Source organism: Pelodiscus sinensis, chromosome 2 (genome assembly GCF_049634645.1).
Source record: "Pelodiscus sinensis isolate JC-2024 chromosome 2, ASM4963464v1, whole genome shotgun sequence".
NCBI classification, from domain to species: Eukaryota; Metazoa; Chordata; order Testudines; family Trionychidae; genus Pelodiscus; species Pelodiscus sinensis.
In genome coordinates, this window is record NC_134712.1 from 139,375,694 (window position 1) to 139,396,785 (window position 21,092).

The window sequence follows — 21,092 nt, forward strand, 5'->3', positions numbered from 1 at the left end:
TTTCCCTAACTGATATATCCTCTTTCTTATTCTATTAAAGAATGGAGCAGCTCAGTTTTACAATACAGCTGTGAAGTAATCAGATTTATTACTACATGTGTCTTTGCAAGATATGACTTCCATATTATCTAAGCACATCACTTTGTTTATACCAACACCAAAATATTTACGTATACGCTCTCTACTCCTTGTGGTATTGAACTCATTATCCTGTAATGAGAACCAGAGCCACAATACTAGGAGCCAGATTTTCAAAGTTCTGTGCTGTTACGAATGCTGTCAGAGACAGAGACACAATAAGGAGATACACATGAAGGCTACGTCTACACGGCAGGCTTTCTGCACAAGAACGGCCGCTCTTGCGCAAAAACTTGCGGAGAGTCTACACTGCACGCTTGTTTGTGTGCAAGTAAATTTACAGTAAAGCATCGGAAAATAGGGCTTCTTGCGCAAGAGTTATTCCTCTCTTGTGCAATAGTGTGGCAGGGCAACAGGGGTTTCTTGTGCAAGAAACCCCTACGGCTAAAATGGCCAACAGAGCTTTCTTGCGCAAAAGTGCATCCACACTGCCATGGACACTCTTGCACAAAATCACATCCCTTGCACAAAAGCACATGGCAGTGTGTACACACTCTTGTGCAAGACCTTTTGCGCAAGAACTCTTGCGCAAAAAACAGGTCTTGCGCAAAAAGCCTGAAGTGTAGACATAGCCGAATATTGTTTTGGAAATAAATGGTTGAGTGTACACAGTGCATGGGTACCAGATGATGTATGAGTGTCAGTGGGTGACGTACGGTTATAACCTGGAGATAGATGCGAACTGACTATTTTTAACATTGTTCAGATAAGCTTAAGAATCTTGGGCATGCGAATGTATGGAGGCAGCCTGCAAGCAGTCCTCCATTAATTGTTGTTGGATTAGCTATCCAGGTTAATGCAAAATAGCAAATGGAAGAGAGAGCGGGACAGAAGTGCTAAGGAAAAAATGGCAAAGCTGTGACGGTTTTCTTTGAGGTAAAGGAAAGTAAAAAACCCCATAAGGGTGGCAACTAGAATTAGCCAGTCATCTACACACCTATGCCCTTCACCTGACACACTGTCTGAATCTGTGCAATTTTTGAAAGATGTTTATCAGGAGAATGTGCAAAGGAAATCAAGAATAGGAGCCAGGTGCTTTCATAACAGCAACTGATGCCCAAGATAATTTCAATGGTTTCTTGAGATTAGTGATTCTGTCTTGCCTGTGGATCCATGCATGAGTCCCGAGAGGGCTCAGTTAAGGTGAGAGAGTTTAGGGGAGTCTTAAGAAATGAGAGATGTCATCCAGCAAAATCAATGCAGATTTTTTTTTAAAGGGTTCACATTAATTTACTTTTTAAAAAATGGCAAGTAACTTAATGTTTGAAGATTATTAGTAAAAATGTATTTCATATAAATGCATTGTATCTAGGCTATTATTTTTCATTATTTTCAGGCTTGCTAGAGCAGTTGGCAGAGAAGAGGAAAAGGTAAAGCTAAGGCAATCACGTTCTACATTATTTCTTCTCAGGTGCAAGGGCGTGGAGCAGCAGAGACACATATAGCAAGAAGCCTGATGCACTGAAGTCAGTTTTCAAAATCTTAGAATTGTGCATGCCCAGGCCTTGGATACACTCATCAACATTTTGAAGTTATAAATGCACACCCAGCTTAGAAAACAAGTCACCTAACTGAATGTGCAGAAAAAGGCATACCAGATGGTGCCAGCATATATTAACAAGCCACCCTGTAAATTGGACTCTTGGGGATATGGCACAAACTGAAGGGACAGTGGATTTAGATTCTTTGCTCTGTGTGCCCCTGTTCAGTGATCTACTCATGCAAGGTTGGTGGATTGGAAGGGCCTGTGAAAGACTGACACACCATAACCAGGTGAACAAGGGGCTGTAAGTCTGATGCAAAACACTAGGCACCCTGGAGTGTACTTAGCATATTTTTGTTATTTTTTCATCTTCAGCTTTGACTTATCTGTTTTAAATTAAATAATAGGATGAAATTAAGAAAGTTAGCAATGTTAACCATCACATAAACACTCACCATTTAAATTAAATTTCCAAAATAAAACCTATTCAAACATATTTTTATTCCAATATAATCATCATTTATGAGCGTACATAAAACACGTATATTTTATAAAGATGAAAATTAAACATACATACTTATCTCTTAATATTACACCTTCTATACATGCACCAAACAATACAATGCAGGATAGATCTAATATTGAGACTGAAGGAAAATAAAAACACATTATATTGTTGTATAACTTGGAGAAGACAAACACCACATTACATAAGAATCTGTAAAAAATTTAAAAACATTACTTTTTTGTGGTCTTCTTCCAGCTCTTTCACAAAATAATAAAATTAATCAAGGGTTGGGGAATTGTGCCATACTTAATGATGTGCTATATTTATTCCATGCTTTACTCCAATGTTGTGTGGAAAATAGCTATATATATGATATATTTAAACACACCACCATAGGGATATATATTTTCTCATATTTTAAGCAATTTCAAGTGACCCAAAATTTGGCATTTCATAAACAAAGACTTTCTGGTTCCTAATTTTGTAATGCTGTATAACCCCTGGTCTACACTAAGGAGTTATTTTGGAATAACCCCGCTTATTCCAAAACAACAAGCAGAACAGACCATCCACACTACCAAGCCTGTTACTTGGAAATAACAGGCTGGCTATTTTGAAATCTGTATTCCTGCCTTCCTCAGGGAATAGCGCTTATTTCAAAATTCTTATTTTAAAATAATAGTGTGAGTGTGGATGATCTGGTGCTGCTAATTTGAAGTAATTGGCCTCCAGAGGCTACTCAGAGTTGCACTTGTGCTAGCCACACACCTGTCAGCTCCACTGCTCCCCTTCTCCAGAGAAGCTTACAACAGCAGGCTGCTGGAGAAGGGCTTGCGGCACGTGGAGAGCTTTGCCATCCCTGTGCCATACAAGGCACAGCAAATGGAGCAATGGCCGACCCCACCACTCCCTCTGAGCCCCCCATGGCTGCCAGTACTCCCACAATTCCCTCAGTTGTGATTGGCAAGGGATGCAGGAGAGCACTAGCCTGGACTAGTGCAGAGACGTTGGACCCCATCAAGGTCTGGGATGAGGAGACCAACCTCCAAGATGTCTGCACCACAAAATGCAACATGGACATTTATGGCCAGATGGCCACCGGCCTGGCTGAGAAAGGTCACACCCAGACCCTCAACCAGGTCTGGATGAAAATCAAGGAGCTCCCGCAGGCCTACAACAAGGCCAGGGAGCAGAGTGGACACTGGGGCAGCACTGCACACATGCCGCTACTATGACCAACTCAATGCCACCCTGGGAGTGGGACCGGTCACACTCTCCCATCGTCATCAAGTCCAGCCAGGACATGCCCGGTGTCAGCTTCCATGAGGGCAGGGTTGTGGAGGAGGAGGAGGAGGAGGAGGAGGAAGAGGAAGAGGAGGTAGCCAGCCAGGCGACTGTGCACATAAGCCAGGAGCTGCTCATCACCCTGGAGCCAGTCTCCTCCTCCCAGGATGTCTGCCAGGCCTCAGACAATCCCGGGGAAGGCACTTCAGGTGAATTCCATCATTTTTCCTATATACACTTGGGGGCAGGCGATGAGTTGTGAGGGGCTGTGTGCTCCTTGCTTGGCCTACTTGGCCTGGCGACTGCACAACAGCCTGTGCACATGGGTGCACATGGAGCACCAGTCCAGACCACTCAGCTCCATGATGCTCTCACACAAGAATCCCTTGCTCCTTCTCACAAGGTTCCCGGAGAAGCCTGCCTTACTCCGGCCTCTGTGGTGGGACACCTTCCCACGACAAGCCACCACTAAGAAGGCTGGGGTCATGGAAACACACAGCAGTGCCACACATAGCACAGGCTCATGCCCGCAATCGGGCACCATCTGCCCCCGGTCAAGCACAGTGATGCAGAGGAGATTGATCTCATGCATGGGAACCTGCTGGGAAGAGGAAGAGGTAGGGACACCAGTAGCACTCTCTCTGGCAAGTGGCCTCTACCACTCACACACATCTCCCCCAAGCCTCCTTCTCCCCCCGTCCTCCAGTGGGTAGAGATAGAAGTTCTCTCTCGGTGGGATGCTGCCACTGCTGGACCAGTGTGTGCAGGCCTCAGAAGGACACTGAACTCCCTGTCCCCCACTTCTACCCGCAGACTCCTGGCCTGGCCGGCATCTTCCCATGCCTGATTGTCCCCAGGCCATGGGTGCAGCAATGTTCCCATAGGACGTCCATGCCCCTGCTGGAAAGCACTCGCTGTCAAGGCAACATATGGACTTGCTCACAGCACACTGCCATCATCTGAATCAAAATCTTGGGTGTCGGGTCAGAGATTAGGGCTAGGCTTCAAACACAGTGTCTCCTGGGGTGACTGCCCTTGTAACTTTTCTTGACAGCTGAGCCAGCTGCACGCTTGGTGCATCCCACACCATCTTCCTGACTCCACAGGATCCACAGGTGGAAATGCACTTGGGAAGACCTCATGAGGGAGCAGATGGCCTCTCTGCAGTCCCTTGTCTGGGGGCTCGATGAGGAGAGCCAGGAATGGGCTGCTGACCAGGAGGAGCAACGGGCTAACCAGGAACAGAGGAAGGCTGCCTGGGACCAGCTGACAAGCCAGCATGAGGCCATGTGCTCCTCTCTCACCTTGGTGATGGAGTGCATGGCCTTGTCCATGGAGCAGATCACCAACTACCTCCCCACCCCCACCCCGTGGTATCCCCTCCTAGTCACTGGGGCCCCAGAAAATAAGGTGGTGGGACCTCTCAGGCAGCCAAAGCCTCCTGTGCTGACAGAAGCAAGAGTCACTCCCACTCCCATCCCTGAGCCCCCTCCTCCTTCCTTCCCCCTCCTCCATTCCAGGTTCTTTACTCAGTCCCTCCCCTGTTGTCTAACCCCCACATTTAAAAAAAAGAGAGAGTTGTGTTTTCAAAACAAAAAGGCTTTTTTAATTTTCTCTGCAGGAGTGAGGAAAGCTGGAAAGGGAAGGGTGGGGGAGAAAAGGCACACAGGAGCCCGTTGTTGAGAGGCACAGGGGAGAGTCTCACAGTTGGCCTTGGCTGAAACTCTCCCTCAAGACCTTCCTGAGGAGCACAGCCCCTTGACGTGTTTGTTAAATGGCACTGGGGTCCAGCAGCTTGTAAGCCCTGGCCAGCTGTTCAGCCTCTGCTTCCCACCCTGGCAGGAAAGTCCCCCCTTTGCTCTGACAGAGGTTGTGGAGCACATAGCAGGCTGCCACCACAAAAGGGATGTTGCATGTGCTGAGGTCCAAGCCGGTGAGGAGACTCCAGAACCTCCCCTTTAAACAGCCAAATGCACATTCCACCACCATGCAGCACCTGCTTAGCCTGGCATTGAAATACTCTTTTGTGGGGCCAGGCTGCCCATGTAGAGCTTCATAAGCCAGAGGAGCAAGGGGTAGGCTGTGTCGCTCAGGATGCACCTGGACATCTCCACCTCCTCAACTCTGATAGTGTACTTGGGGAAAAAAGTGCCGGCATGCATCCTTTGGAAAAGACTGGAGTTCCAGAAGGTTCAGGCATTGTGCACCTTCCCCAACCAGCCAACACTGATGTCAGTGAAGCATCCCTTGCGGTCCATGAGGGCCTGCAGCACTGTAGAGAATTACCCCTTTCTGCTTTTGTAGTCTGAGGTAAAGTGGTCGAGGGCCAGGATGGGGATGTGAGTGCCATCTATGGCCCCTCCCTCCCACAACTGGGGAAGCCCATGGTGGCAAACCTATTCACGATGGTGTCCATGTTGCCCAAAGTGATGACCCTCCATAGCAGAACTTGGTTTATGGTCTTGGTCATAGAGCTCAAGGAAGGTGGCTTTCCACATGCGGAAGTTCTGCAGCCACTGCTGGTCATCCCATTGCTGCAGGATGATGCAGTTCCCCCAGACCAAACTGGTCTCCCACCACCAGAAGTGGTGTTTAATGGTGTCCAGGGAATTGAGGGGCATTTGCAGCAGCAGGAGCACCAGGACCTGGGTGAAGGGAGCCTCCGGTTCGGGCTGGTCATCATCTTGCTGGAGCAGCAGGCAGGCAGCACGGAAATACTATGCCATGAGGCGCAGCATGAGGCCCGTGAGCCTGTCACTGCTTCGCAGCAGCTTTGACTCCATATTGTAAGAGTTGTGTCATCCCAAGGGCAACCAGAGCACACTGCTTCCATTCTGTGTCCTGCGAGAGGGTAGGTAGTGGAAGAGGAGTATGTGAGATGCAGCCGTAGGGAGGAGCCCCTGAAAACACGTGTCACAGCTTGCCTGACCAAGCAGCCACAGGAAGTAACAGCCCTCTTGGTCCCCTCCCCAGAGTGCTTCCAGGGGCGTTAAATCCGAGGCAGACTCCAATCACTGTGGACGCGCTATTTTGAAATAATTCTGAGTAATTTTGATGCTCCTCTGTAAGGCTGTGTCCAGACTCCATGCCTCCGTCGACGGAGGCATGTAGATTAGCCAGCTCGGAAGAGGGAAATGAAGCCGCGATTAAAATAATCGCGGCTTCATTTAAATTTAAATGGCTGCCCCGATCTGCCGATCAGCTGTTTGTCGGCAGATCGGGAGAGTCTGGACACGATGCCCCGACAAAGAAGCCTTTCTTCATCGACACAGGTAAACCTGGTTTCACGAGGCTTACCTGTGTCGATGAAGAAAGGCTTCTTTGTCGGGGCATCGCGTCCAGACTCTCCCGATCTGCCGACAAACAGCTGATCGGCAGATCGGGGCAGCCATTTAAATTTAAATGAAGCCGCGATTATTTTAATCGCGGCTTCATTTCCCTCTTCCGAGCTGGCTAATCTACATGCCTCCGTCGACGGAGGCATGGAGTCTGGACACAGCCTAGTGGAAATGCGCTACTTCGATTTTGTTATTTTGGGAGTTATTATTTCAAATGTACTAATTTTGAAATAATTTTCTAGTGTAGACATGCCTTGACATTAGTTTCTTTCCCTGGTGTTTTTCAAATGGCCATATTTACTGGTTAGCCCAGGGTGATTTCAGGATCTTGTATTATCCACCCCAACAGCATCAATTTTGATTTGGAGTTTGGGGATTCAATAGAAAATATTGAGAAACTTTTGCAGTTTAGGTTCTGTTTTGTTCCTGCTAAGTTTTGAACTCAGTAAACTTGAATGTCTTCCTAGAGAAACCTCAAAGCAAAATCCTAAGGACTGTACACTTCCACCTTCATAAAGTGGATTGAAAGAAAGAAAATAATTAAAACACATTACAAAGGATACAGATAAAGGATGTAGTTGAAATTGCCAAAATTGTTCCAGTTGGGATAGATTTCTGAGCATCCCTTAGGTCTCCAGATCTGTTTGAACCTGCCATAATACCTAAATAGAAGGGAAAAGAACCAACTTCATACCATAAAAGTAATGAATAGTTATTACTTTATGAAAAGAATGTTAATACAGAATTTATGTTTAACAACAGGAAACATTTGACATTCCATTATGTGGATTACAGAACATTTGTTCAGTTTAAACTCACCTTGTTTCAGAAATTTGAACTGTAACACAAATTGTATAAAAGGAAATTTCAGGGGGTCCAGAAAAAGAGTGATATAAAACAGAACAGTGATTGGGGTAAAAAGACTGTTCAGAAGGCCTATGAGCCAATGGGTCTTGAACAGTTTTACCTTGTACCTATATGCCGTAAAATACTGGTTAATAGACTGAAAAGCCCTGAGATATGTTCACAGACAGTAAACTGGCTAAGGAATACCACTTGGGCTGATAGCAAATATAAAAGGGAGAACCTACTGCAGCAGGAGAGATACCACCCCAGATAACTCATCTCCCCCAGAATTGCCCAGTTTGTACACTAAAGGAGTGGGGGGGGGGGGGAGGAGAATTACACAGCCAACTCATTGGCGAGTACAACATACATGTTGCTGATTCCACTCCTCGGGCACCAGTATATATTATTATTCATTATGTGTATTAACAGAACACCTAGGAATCCTAAGTCATGCACACAACATCATTGGGCTAGGTCAGGGGTGGGCAAATGGGCCTCTGCAGGCCTAATCCACCTGCTTGGTGGGTGGATCCAGCCTGCCAATGTCCAGCCACTCCCCCGCCCCGGGTCAAATCAGCACCTGGGGGCAGGAGGAGCACACGAAGTCTCTCACTCTCTTCCTCTGCCCTGCAAGCGCCACGCACTCCTTGCAGAGCAGAGTCAGGTAGCAAGAGACTGCTTGTGCTCCTCCCACCCCCAGGTGCTAATTGGCCTGGGGGTGGGAGAGCATGTGAAGTCTCCTCCTGCCCTGCAAGGAGCACGCAGCACTTAGAGCAAAAGCACTACCCTTGCAGGGCAGGGGCTGGAAGCATGTGAGGCCTCCTCCCACCCTGCAAGGGGCACGCAGCACTTTCACTCTAAATCCCATATACTCCTGGCAGGGTGGAGGCAGGGAATGAGAGACTTCACGCACTCCTCTGGCCCCCATGCCCCAAATTGGCCTGGGTTGGGTACAGCTCATCACTTCCTGCCCTACAAGGGGGTGGGTGCTTAAAGGGAACCACCAGATGTTCAGGACAGTTGGCAGTTCTCTCTAGGGGGGGAAGGTGGGGGCAAAGACTTCACATGTTCCCCCACCCCCAGGCCAATCACAGTGTGTGAGGGGGGGACCATGAAAGTGTCCTGGCCATGCGCCTTCTGGGGAGACCCAGGGCCACTTCAAAAATTAGCGAAGTGGCCCCCTGTCTAAAATTATTGCCCACCCCTGGGCTAGGTGCTGTGTACAAACAGAACAAAACACATATGTTCATATATCCTGCTATACCTTATGGGTACAGATACACCAGATCGCCTGGGGTGGCAGGTGGAAGTTACTGAGTGGATATTGCAGTAGTGGAAGAAGAGAGACACTGCTCATATCCTAGTCAAACCATATGAGGTGAAACTTCAGCCTAAGTTTGCAGACAAACCCAAAAGAGTAGCTCAAATGGGTAAATTACCCTCATTCATTTCAAGAAAGAGAAAATTATATTCTGGAGATATACGCAATCTTTGTGTTAGCACCAATTTTGGTTAGGCCGTTAGCAATATGTGGAGGCCTGAGAGGAGACAATTGGTTTAATTTTCTTGAAGGGAACTCAGCTTTCAAAAAATTAGGAAATGCTATTTTAAATGGTTTCTACTTCAGGCTATAGCTCACTGAACTAACAAGGTAGACTGTGCCTCCCCTCTACTCTGACATATAACTTAGCCATAATACCTATAGACCAAAACTGAGGGAGCAAAGTGTCAACAGCAAAACTACAATTAACAGCAGTGGTATCTTTTCATGCAAAACTGTTATATTTACCTGTCACAGATGGGAAATAAATCCCTACTAGCATTGTGAAGTAGGTCATAATGTCTGTAAAAACATATGGAAAGCCTCCAGCTTTTGTCTCTTCTATTCCACTAACTGATGGTTGACCTTGTTTTTCAACAATTGACCCTTTGTCCGTATAGACACTCCACAAGTTATCTGTAAGGAAATAAGTGAGAGCTGTAAAAACAAAAGTGGCCTAAAAAGAAGATCAACCTAGTTACATCATTCACAGCTGTGAATAATGTCACGTCCTGTGTGTGATAAGGTCTAGTCACAGAAGACCGCTTCAGATTATTCCCCAGTATGCTGATCATGCCACTGACACCTGCATTCTTGCTTTCAGGGCCAATGCACCACTCTATCCTCCTGGGCCCGATCCTCTAGTCTCTCCCAGACAAGGTATGGGGTTAGAGTATCTGCTCCCTTGCTGAGCAATGCAGACACTGAACCACATCAGCTCTGGGAGGATGCAATTCTAAGGCACAGTCCTCAGGATCCAAACCCCAAATAAATCCATCTTTCTCTGTGTACAAGTTTTACACAATGAAAACTCATCAGGTAAGCCCCGTTTATCAATGAAAGAAAGATATGCACAGTGGTTGCTTTCCCCCAGGCAACAATTTTACACTGGGCCTGACAGCAAACAAAAGTGTTTTTAGTAAGTACAAACGGTAGAATTTAAGTGGTTGCAAGTGAAAACAGACAGATCTAACTAAGTTAATAAATTAAAATGAAAATAAAATGCAGAGCTAGTTCTAATTCACTAAGAAACTCGCAAGCAGGATTCTTACTCCAATGAGCTGTCTTTATTTCAGGCATAATCTTCAAGTTAGAGACCAATTTTTACTCTGACGGGTTTCCAGCCCTCTTTGTATGTTTTTGGAATGTGACCAGCCATTTCCCAGGCTATCTGAAGACCAAGGGCTGAAAGCTCCCCATTGCTTAATTAGACTCTCCCCAGGGGTGGGACTCTTTTGTTTTACATTCCCCATTCCACGGAAATTTATCACAGTCAAGATGGGTGTCAATACCAGGTGGTATGGTCACATATCTCTCCAGACCGATCACTTTCTGGACTTGCAGGACAAACCAGGCTGTTCACAAGCCATTAAGTTAATCATTAACACATGTAAAACTAGTAACAGGTTCATATTACATCCTTCCAACTTCACATACAAGAATGATATATGCACCAAAATGGGATATACAGATGCAGTAAACTGTAATATTAAAATTGACAGGTTACATGAGGTATTTTGTTCACAGCATCTCCAAATTATGCACCTCTATATTTACAAGCCAATTTTCATAAAGCAAAGGGTAGGGATCGTCACACTGTGTGGTATAGCTAGGTCGATTTAATAATCCCCACTGTAGATGTAGCTAGGCTGACAGAAGAACTCTTCCATCGACCTAGCCACCGCTTCTCAAAGAGATGGATTTACTGTACCAACAGAAACACATTTTGTTGATGTGGGAAGAGTCAACAATACAGCACAGGAGCTCTGCTGCAATTGTGTCTGAAGTATAAATCTACTCCATTTTTTTTCTCCCTACTATTTTTACATAAGAAACATAAATTTCAGACAATGTTGTAAACTACAATCTACACTTAGCATCAGATGACCTCTCTGGGTATAAAACCCTTGCTTGACATTTTGGGAACATTTCTGAAAACACCAGGAATATAGCATTAGTTTCCCCGTGGTATCTTCCATCAGCTTTTTTTTTTTTTCTGATGGGTGGCCACACTTTATATCTATACTATGAGTGCCAGCTAATTTCCGTAGCTATTGTTCATGGGCAGCCATTCAGCTGCTTTCAAAAATACTTGTTGACAATCAAGAAACCAGGAGCAATGGTCTCAAGTTGCAGTGGGGGGAGGAATTAGGTTATTAGACATTGCAGTGGATAGTAGGAAAAAATATTTCACAAAGAGGTTGGTAAAGCACTGCAATGGGTTACCTAAGGAGGTGGTGGAATCTCCATCCCAAATATGTTGCTCAATTAGACCCCAAGCATCTGAGTAAAAATAGTCCAGAGACAAGTGGGAAAGAATTCTTTGTGGTAACAGCGCCCATCCCATCTAGTGTCCCATCTCTAGCTATGTTTTCAGACTTACCAATTAGGACTCCACTAGCAATTCCAGGAATCCCTTGAATTTCTGTAACATTATTTAGGCTGAAGTACTCATCACAAGTGGCATTGAGCGAGGGACCGTCGCAGAAGAGACTCCATAGCTTTGTTGTCACTGTTTCATTGTTTACCTCAATAAATTTGGCACAAATATCAAAGTTGCGTCTTGATAATGTACGGTTTCCAAGAAGACAAATACTACATGTGAAACAAATGAAATGGGGGGGAGAGTTGGTTATATATAGTGAATTTGTTCTCATTTAGCTTGGTCGATAAGTCTATTCTCTAGCAAATTCATTTACCATATGACACAAGTTATGCACATTATAGCATTATTAATTCTATGGCAAACACTAAGTTAATGCAGAATTGTAAAGTGCTCAGTGGTATGTTGCTCCCTTGCACAATTCTGAGTTGAGCAAAACTTAAAAGGAGAAAATAAGGTTGGCCCTTGCAACTTCAACTCTGCCATCTTTAAGCAACACCCCAACATGTTCCATTAATACACAAGCCTTTACAATGCCAACCTCACAGTTGCTGACACTATGTCTAGACTGCAAGCTTCTTTCGGAAGAAGCTTTTCTGGAAGAGATCTTCCGGAAAAAATTTTTTAGAAAGAGAGCATCTACACAGCCAAAGTGCAACAAAATAGCGATGTGTTTTTTCGAAAGATAGCATCCAATCAATGTGGATGCTATCTTGCATTTAAGTTGTGATTAGTATGAACAGAGTGGCCACCAGAGCACCTGTGTTATTTCCTGGAGGCCTCTTCTTTCAAAAACAAAACAAAAAAACAAAAAAAACTCCCTCTTCTGCATCCATACACTCCTTTTTCCGAAAAAGCTTTTTCAGAAAAAGGCTTCTTCCTCATAGAAAGAGGTTTACCACTGTCAGAAAAACCCCTCTGTTCTTTCAACTTTCTGTCGAAAGAACACAATAGCAGTGTGGATGTAAGTATAGTTTTTCCGGAAAAAAGTCCGTTTTTCCAGAAAAACGCTGCAGTGCAGATATACCCTAGTATAAGATCTTCACCTTTTCCAGCCCAGTCATTTCACCAACAGGATTCCATCTAACACTATTAAAGGGGGAAATAAAGTTATCCACACTGCCATCACTCTACCCTTTTTGAGCAATGTCTTAATATTGACATAACACGTACTCATGCTGGTTTTTGGCACTCAAACTCAGGAGGTGCCAGATTGTGGTGCACACTCCAACACCTAGCCAACTCCCTAGGAAAAAAATACTATACATATAGGCTGTGTCTAGACTTGCCAGTTTTTCCAGAAAATCAGCCACTTTTCCGGAAAAACTTGCCAGCTGTCTACACTGGCCGCTTGAATTTCCGCAAAAGCACTGACGATCTCATGTAAGATTGTCAATGTTCTTGCGGAAATACTATGCTGCTCCCGTTCGGGCAAAAGTCAGTGTAGACAGCTCAGATTTGTTTTCCGCAAAAAAATTAAAATATTATTTCACTTACAGAAAGTCTGGTGGGTCAAAAGCAGTTTTAATAACACCAGCATAAATGGCAAAGATGGAAAGAATCACACATGCTAGGAAGACCAGTGCAAGTTTGTTAACATATTTGACTCCTACAAAGACTACTATGGCCATCAGAGCAATGATACACGTCCCGTAAACTCTCATGTTGTTCAACATGGCCTCTGTTTCTCCATCAGCATCTTCTGCGTTAAATATAGCCGCACTGGGAGAAATATATGTCTACAAAAGAAAACAAATTAAATATTAAAACTTTTCTTATAAGGCGCCCAACCTTTTACAATAATGTTTTCTTGGGTTTAGAGATATTAAAAATGTATTAAAGAATTTATCTGCAATACTAGCTTTAGTATTTCAAAAACTGATCCCTGTATCAGAGGAAAAGATATACCAACAGTGAAAAAAGGACATGGGATTTGAAGAAACAAAAAAGCTTCTCAATCTGTTGAAGGACAATATGATTAAGAAAAGGGTTATTTCCAACAGTTTTTTATTATCGAGTCAAAACTATGGCTTCGATGTTGAACTGTAAGAAAGGTTTCATAATATACCCTTTTATTAGCCTCCTGAGGCTTCACAAAAAAGATTAATTAAACCTGAAAATTACCCAATTTATTCTTAGGCCAAAGAGATATCTCTGCAGACTGTTTTTCAGTTACAGGTCATTAAAAGTAACCTGATTTGAAAATGTGACCAATTTTTAATATTGCTGTGTTTAATATTTGTTATATAACACAGACTATTTCTAAAGAAAACAGCTTGTAATTAAGCAAGACATTCTTAATCCAACAGTAAAGGTTATAGCATGAAAAAGTATTTTGCTGTACAATAGCTATTTAATGAAAACATAAAAACCTGTTCTTTTGATAACAGAGTCAGACATATAATTGCGTTCAAGTGGTACCACTGAGAAAAACTACAAAAAGCTACAATTTTAACTTCAGATGCTGCAAACATTTATGCATGTGCTTAACTTTGGGTATATGAAGTAGTTCCAGTTAAATCATGGGACTATTCAGCTGACCTAAGTTAAATACCTGCTTAAGCTTGCATGATGAGGGTCTTAATTTTCCATATATTTTGTAAAATTCAAGTAAGATATCTTCTTAGTAGTATTTTTTAAAACAGTAATAATAACTTAATTCATTATAAAGTATAATCTGAAGTTGCAATATCATTATTTTTCAAAGTAGTTTTACAAGCCCTCAACCTGAATTAATTATTTTAAAAAAATCAAATGGTTTAAGTAGGGTACTTAAAACATGACACCCAAAAAATTAAAATGTTTCTTGGAAGAAGCATCAAATTTAAAGTAAAATTGGAGTTGCATTATAAATCTGATTTTCACATTCTTTTATTTTTTGAGAAAACTTATTTCCAAAAATATGACTTGATACAGAAATGTACAATGTATGAAGTTTGCAGTTATTCAGCACAAAAAAAGGTAGGAATTCTTCTGCACCAGTAACTAAGGCATTAAAAATGATTCTTTATTACAACATCTGATAAGAATATCTGATCAAATAGCAAAAAAGATATTATCACAGAATAATCAATTCACAGGACTGGAAGGAAACTTGAGAGGTCATGAAGTCTGGTCCCCTGCACTCATGACAGGATCAAGTACCGTTTAGAGATCAACATGTCTAACCTGCTTTTAAATATCTCCAGCCATGTACATTTCACAACTCCCTTAGGCAATTTATGTCCATGGTTATGAAGTGTACCACAAGGATTTTAAAGAAAACAAAAAAGTTAGGAACCCATAGGAACTCACCACTTGCCGGTTTCTATTTAGGTTTTAGAGCAGTATTTCTCAAAGTGTTCCACTTCATTTGCACTGATGTGCACTGCTTCATTTACTTAAAGAGTGTTTAGCCAGCCAAAGACAATGGGACAGCTACCTTCCAATTGTTTTGCAGATTCCACTTTGGATGGGAACCTGTAGTTCTCTCTCTCAATTTCTATGGAAAATTGCCTGGTCAGATCCTACCAGTTGGGATGGTCACATGTCTTCCTCAGACCAACCACTGCTTAGACTTAAAGGACATGGAGGCTGTTTACAGGTGATTACCCAGACATTGAGGTATCCTGGCAGTGGAAACACTCTTAACTGCTTCATTTGTACATTTAAAAACATAAACCATTTCCTGTCCCTTATTTCTAACTTTACATTCAAGAATGATACTAACACCAAAATAAGATATATAGCTCCAGCAGATGGTGACATTAAGATTGATAAGTTACATGAGGTATTTTGTCCAAATCTTCTTATGCATATTGTATCCATAAATCAATTTCATCAAGCATGGAGATGGAGGGCGGGGGAGGTGAAACCATCACAATACAAGGCAGTAAAACTGTCAAATTCCAATGCTCCTATTTACTCTGATGTCAATCTTGAGTTAGCATTGCCAATTTTAAAAAACTACATTTACTATGGATTACATTCCTTGCTAGATAGTTTCCCATGCCTTTTACACAACAACAGATCTTCCAAGTTCCAAGGGTCACATTTCATCTAAAGTCAACTCCAACATTCACTGCAGTCACATTCTCTATTATTGCTATTTTAAAACTACAGGTTGAACCTCTCTATTCCAGCACCGTCGGGACCTGACCAGTGCCTAACTAGCGATGTTAAATTGTGTTTAGTCAGCTAATCAAGTAGTCAATGGAATTTCCATCGACTACTCGATTTGTTGATAAGAGGGGAACTGCAGAGCCTCAATGGGGTTAGCTTCTGACCCCGAGAGCAAACCCTGTTGCTGCTCTACCTTTAAAATGGAGTAAAAGCAGAGGCGTAGCATCTGTGAACGGTGCAATCTTGGGAGGTCAATAATGTTTAGCAGCATTACCATCACTTCCACTGCTTACTGGGCTATTAGAAGGCATTTAGGGATTAATTAGGCCTCAATAATAGCACAGAACAATGAGAGCTAAGGCCGGTGACTATAAACAAACTTTATGGGACCAAAGGAAACTTGGCCATACCTGTGATAAGTTTAAAAAACAATGGAATTTAGTTAATCTTAAAAGCTAAAATACTTACCAACAAAATTTCAATGGTACCAAGAATATACATGGCTCCTGCAAAAGTTGTACCCAAGTAAAAACAGAGTCCCACTGCTCCACCAAATTCTGGCCCTAAAGATCTTGAAATCATATAGTAAGAACCACCAGCTGTGAAATAAAAAAAGTAAAATTAAAATTAGGTCAGAATCTGAGAGATGCACATCACATCCTAGACAATGCATTTGCGTTGCCAGGTCAACTTTGGTCCCAAATTTAAACAAATTATTTTGTAAAAATCTGTGTATTACAGTTTTAATCCAGCTAGCATGGGTAACAATAGCAATGTAGACTTCAGTGGAGGTAGTTCAAGTCTGGCACAGACCCAGGATATGAAATTAGCTCACTAGCCTACTCTTTGCTATCTTCGCTATTGTTGTTACCAATACTAGCTAGATTCAAGGTAGCTTAAGTAGGCCTCCAAAATGTAGCTTTTTTGCTGATCAATCCTTCTTTCCATTCCCCAGAGACACACTGCTTCCAATAAACTTTTTGATATAAATATTCACCCAGTTGGGTCTGGAGCCTCGCTCTACATTTTTTTTCTCCCTGTCTTGGAATGTAAAATTCAGATAGTTTTGTACTCTTGATTGAAAGAGTTTCTAACCCTCCTCCACATTTAAGACCTTGAGCTCTTCGATCCAACTGATTTCAACCAATTTCTTTCATTTTTCTTTTGAAATCACAAATCAGACACACCTATTTCCATTATCCTTACATTTAATTTAAACTAAATCAGCTCAAGAACTTTGACCCAACTTTATTTCCCACAACCAGCTCTGCTGGGATGTTCTCACTATTTACCCAAAACAAGTTGAAAATTTAGAGCTGTCAAGATATTAATCACAGTTAATTGCACTGGTAAACAACAACAAAATACCATTTATTTAAATATTTTGGATGTTTTCTGCATTTTTAAATATATTGATTTCAAATACAACAAAGAACACAAACTGTATAGTGCTCACTTTATATTTATTTTTATAACAAATATTTGCACTGCAAAAAGAAACAAAAAACCCTAGTATTTCAATTCACCTAATACAAGTACTGTTGTGAAATCTCTTTAACTAATATATTCTTTGTTAAAAGATGTTTTGATGTTGCTATTTCTCAGCTTTTGATTCAACATATGCTTATTTCTCAAAGTGGAGTACTTTTTCCAATAAGTTTGTGATCTCATTTAATCACTGAACACTGACTGATACAGTGTTAAGGACTTTCCCTTTGAGCAAAGGAACAACTTTGATAAAATCTATATTTTTTCCTCTTCATTCCAAACACTGTTCATCCTCCTGAATATTCATTCAATTGGGCTGTTTGTTCTATATAAACACATACTAAATTCTACTTGGCACAGCAAGAGATGTTGAAGAAACATTAAAAAACTTAACATTTTGATTGATTAAATGAACAAATAGGACATTTCAGGAGTTCTGAAAGAAGTACAGTAAGACTCCGATAGTCCGGCATCCAAATGTTCAGCACTCCCGTTACTCCGGCATCAAAATGTCAAGTGCTCCTGTCCAGCTAATTTAAAAGCCTGCTGCTCAGCACGTGCTGGCTATACTGGGACCATGCACAAGGTTGGGGGGAAAGAGTGGGATCATGTTATAGTATGGAGAAGAGCATTTTGCTTCAGTGAAAAGGAAGGAGAGGGGAGGGGGAAGAGAATCAGGTTACAGCACGGAGGAGAAGCGAAGAAGAAAGGGAAGAGGAGAGGGAGGGAGATTGTGTCCTAGCCAGCTGTTAAGCCGTGCAGCTGTACCACAACCTCCCGATACACCGGCCTATCTGATAAGACGGCACCACCTAGGTCCCAAAGGTGCCGGATTATCAGAAGTCTACTGTATCTAGGATAATAGGGGGCATCATATGATAAAAAAGGACATAGGGTCACTTTTTGCATAAAGATTTCATTTATTTTTTCTATTGAAATTTTATGTTTTGTGCAGTAGTACTCTATATATATTACATTATTATACAGACTCATACTTTTTAATAAGAGACTATTATGATAATCTAGTCTGACTACATGCATGTTACTAGTCATCCAGTTTCACCCAGTAATTCCTGTATCAAGCCCATAACATAGCTCTGGTTGAGCTAGAACATATCTTTTAGAAAGGAACCAATCCTGATTTAGCAGTTTCAAGAAATGGAGAATGTGTCACATCAATATGTAAGTTGTTCCAATGGTTATGGTGTCCCAAATTCCAAAAAAATTGAAAATTGGAAAGAATTCAGAAAATATATTAAAGATTTCTGGTGTGGAAAACGTGCCTTAAACAGAACTTCTCAATCTATTTAGTTGTCAAGTCTCAGAGGGGTAGTTGTGTTAGTCTGTAACTTTATAAACAACAAGTAGTCCTGTGGCACCTTAGAGACTAACAAAAATATATATAGTATCATGAGCTTTCGTGGGCAAACCCCACTGATATATATATTAGCTCTAAGGTGCCACAGAACTATTTGGTTGTTTTTTTTTTAAATTTTATCCAAGTGAAGGCTCAGAAGTGACTTGATCACCATCTACATGAGGAAGAGGTTTCTTAATTTTAGATTGCTCGTAATCTAGCAGAAAAAGGCATAACAACAATACAGCAGTTGGATGCTGGACAATTTTGGACTAGAAATAAGGCATTAATTTTTATGCCATGCGGGCAATTAATCATTGGAACAATTCACCTAGGAATATGTTGGATTTGCTCTCTACCTTTAAAAGTGCATTTATAACAACTTTAGGTTTAAAATTCAGGTTAAAAATTGTAATTACCTGGAACTACACCGTTTGTTGCTATTGCACTCATTGAAATTGCAGTTAGCATAGTCTGTGGAAAAACCATTATTGACAATGTTTAATGTAACATAATAAAGTTCTTTAAAAACTACCAACGATGGACAAGCCCAGTGGTCTGGTGCAGATAAACTGGAATTTGGAGAATATCTTCACAGCTTTGTGATGACAGGAGCTCAAGAATACATGCATTTTTTCCCCCTAACTGATTCTGATGTCAGTTGAGCATTGACCCTTACACTAAATAGCTGTTTAGTACTTAAAGAAGTATGGGTCAGTTCAAAGCAGAACCTTTGAATATATAACTGAGAAGAAAGGAAAACCTTGAGGAATTTCAATATTAACCAGAAAACAACCCAAATAAAATATTGTTCTAATTAAATAGTAAGTAGTAACAAATGACCAAGCCTCATCATTATCATCGTGTGTTTTACTTCTAGCTCCACATTCCACAACAATTACATTTGGGCAAGAAACGGTTTTCCTATCCAATGAACACTTTTTAAATTTCGAACTACTTTTCCATTCTGCACTGGCACAAAATTAAAACCTTTTCAAAAATCCTCAAAAAAAGAGTTTTCAAAAGACTCAGAGATACCCCATCCTAGCCTACACTACTTATTCTAGTGCCTTTGCCTTCCAGATCCCATGTGAGTGCCATAATGTCCCATCTTTAACACCAAACTGGAGAAATTCCAAGACATCCATTCCAGAAAAATCTATAGCTTTGCAATTATGTAGCTAGTCACAAGGGATGTGAAAATTTTAAGTTTAAGTTGCTGCTTTCAATCAGGGAGAGTAAGGACTTGAATCAGCATCTTCCCAGGTGAGTGGCCTCACCACTGAGATACTGACTATTCTGGATTAAACTGTGTGTTTTAGTCTTTTTTACCAGAAAGTCCATCCTGAGAATCTAAGAAACATTTCCCAATGAAAGCTGTCTTTAATCTGCTACCTTTTCACAAAAATTTGTCTCAGTGAATTACATTTTCTGGCCATCCTGTCAGAAAATTCCTGAGCAGTTCTAATACGCAAAGGGACAGCTGTGTGTCCTATCAATCAAGGCAGAGAAATAGCGTGGGAGGACTCACTTTGTTGCACCACAGCATGCACACCAACTGCCAGATAGTGCTTGCAGCTACATTTCAAGATACAAACTGCTTACAGACGATAAGTAAAGGAACATGCTAAAAGATGCAGAAGGTAGGCTAGTATTTTAACCCAGTGTAACTCCCATCTGTGCTACTCTTTGAGCTCTGTAAAAAGTTTCTGCCTGCTACTTGTCCCAAGGATGAGAGCGGGGAATAGGTGTGGCAGTAGCATAGAATCGGATTTAATCAGTGGTAAATGCATAAGAAAGTAAATTTTACTTACACAAGCACAGCACATGAACACAATGATGAAAGATTCAAGAATTCCAGATGTTCCAACAATCCACGTCAAACGTAGGAAAAGGATTACTCCCAAAATATTTTGCAAGCAGGGAAGATACACACCAATAAAAGTGCCCATTCGTGGAGCCTAAAACAAACAAAATATAAATTCCACATAGACTATTCCTTTTCAAACAAAAGGCCAGATATCTCACTACAATCTAGCAAACTCACAATGACTTGTAACATAAGGCTTTTTTAGTAAGGAGTAAGCAAAACCAGAGGTGAAGTTCCCAGGATTTCTAGTTTTATAGATAATCGGTAATACCACGGTTTAATAAAAATAGAAAACAGTTTATGCACTAAGATAGTCTCTATTAAGAATTAAGAGGAGACCTTAATATAAGTCTCATATTTTTTACACCTCCCTCCCACAAGGTTTCTTGTACTTTTCTCTGAAGGATCAATGTTGGTCACTGTTTGAGACAGGATGCCGGACCACAGAATTGATCCAATATGCCACATCTATCTATATATTTTAGTAATGTCTGTCTGTCCATCTGCAAGTCTGCTTGTTCAAGAATTCCTCTTAAACAGTAAGAACTAGGACCAACAAATATGATATGCAGCTTCCTCTTATCCTAACATAAAGCAATGCTAGGGTTTGGTTGTGCCAAGAAAATGGTATATACTGGGAATGGGACCATTTTCCATTCCATGGAAAGGGAGTCAGAGAGAGGAGGGATATGAAAGGGAGGGACACAGCGAGGAAAGATACAATTATGGGAGTGGTCACTGGGAGCAGCGAGC

General features: G+C 41.8%; 1 protein-coding gene across 4 annotated transcripts in view; it reads right to left on the minus strand.

Moving 5' to 3' along the window:
- The window catches only part of SLC12A7 (solute carrier family 12 member 7), a 165,859-nt gene that overhangs the window by 59,121 nt on the left and 85,646 nt on the right, over positions 1–21,092 (minus strand). For all 4 annotated transcript variants that reach the window (XM_075921508.1, XM_075921509.1, XM_075921511.1 and 1 more), the window contains 8 exons: positions 20,284–20,430; positions 18,889–18,943; positions 16,093–16,223; positions 13,021–13,262; positions 11,524–11,735; positions 9,390–9,557; positions 7,315–7,413; positions 2,199–2,256 (listed from right to left, as the gene is read on the minus strand). In XM_075921508.1, coding sequence (XP_075777623.1) covers positions 2,199–2,256; positions 7,315–7,413; positions 9,390–9,557; positions 11,524–11,735; positions 13,021–13,262; positions 16,093–16,223; positions 18,889–18,943; positions 20,284–20,430 — 1,112 coding nt within the window. The remainder of the gene's footprint in view (positions 1–2,198; positions 2,257–7,314; positions 7,414–9,389; positions 9,558–11,523; positions 11,736–13,020; positions 13,263–16,092; positions 16,224–18,888; positions 18,944–20,283; positions 20,431–21,092) is intronic.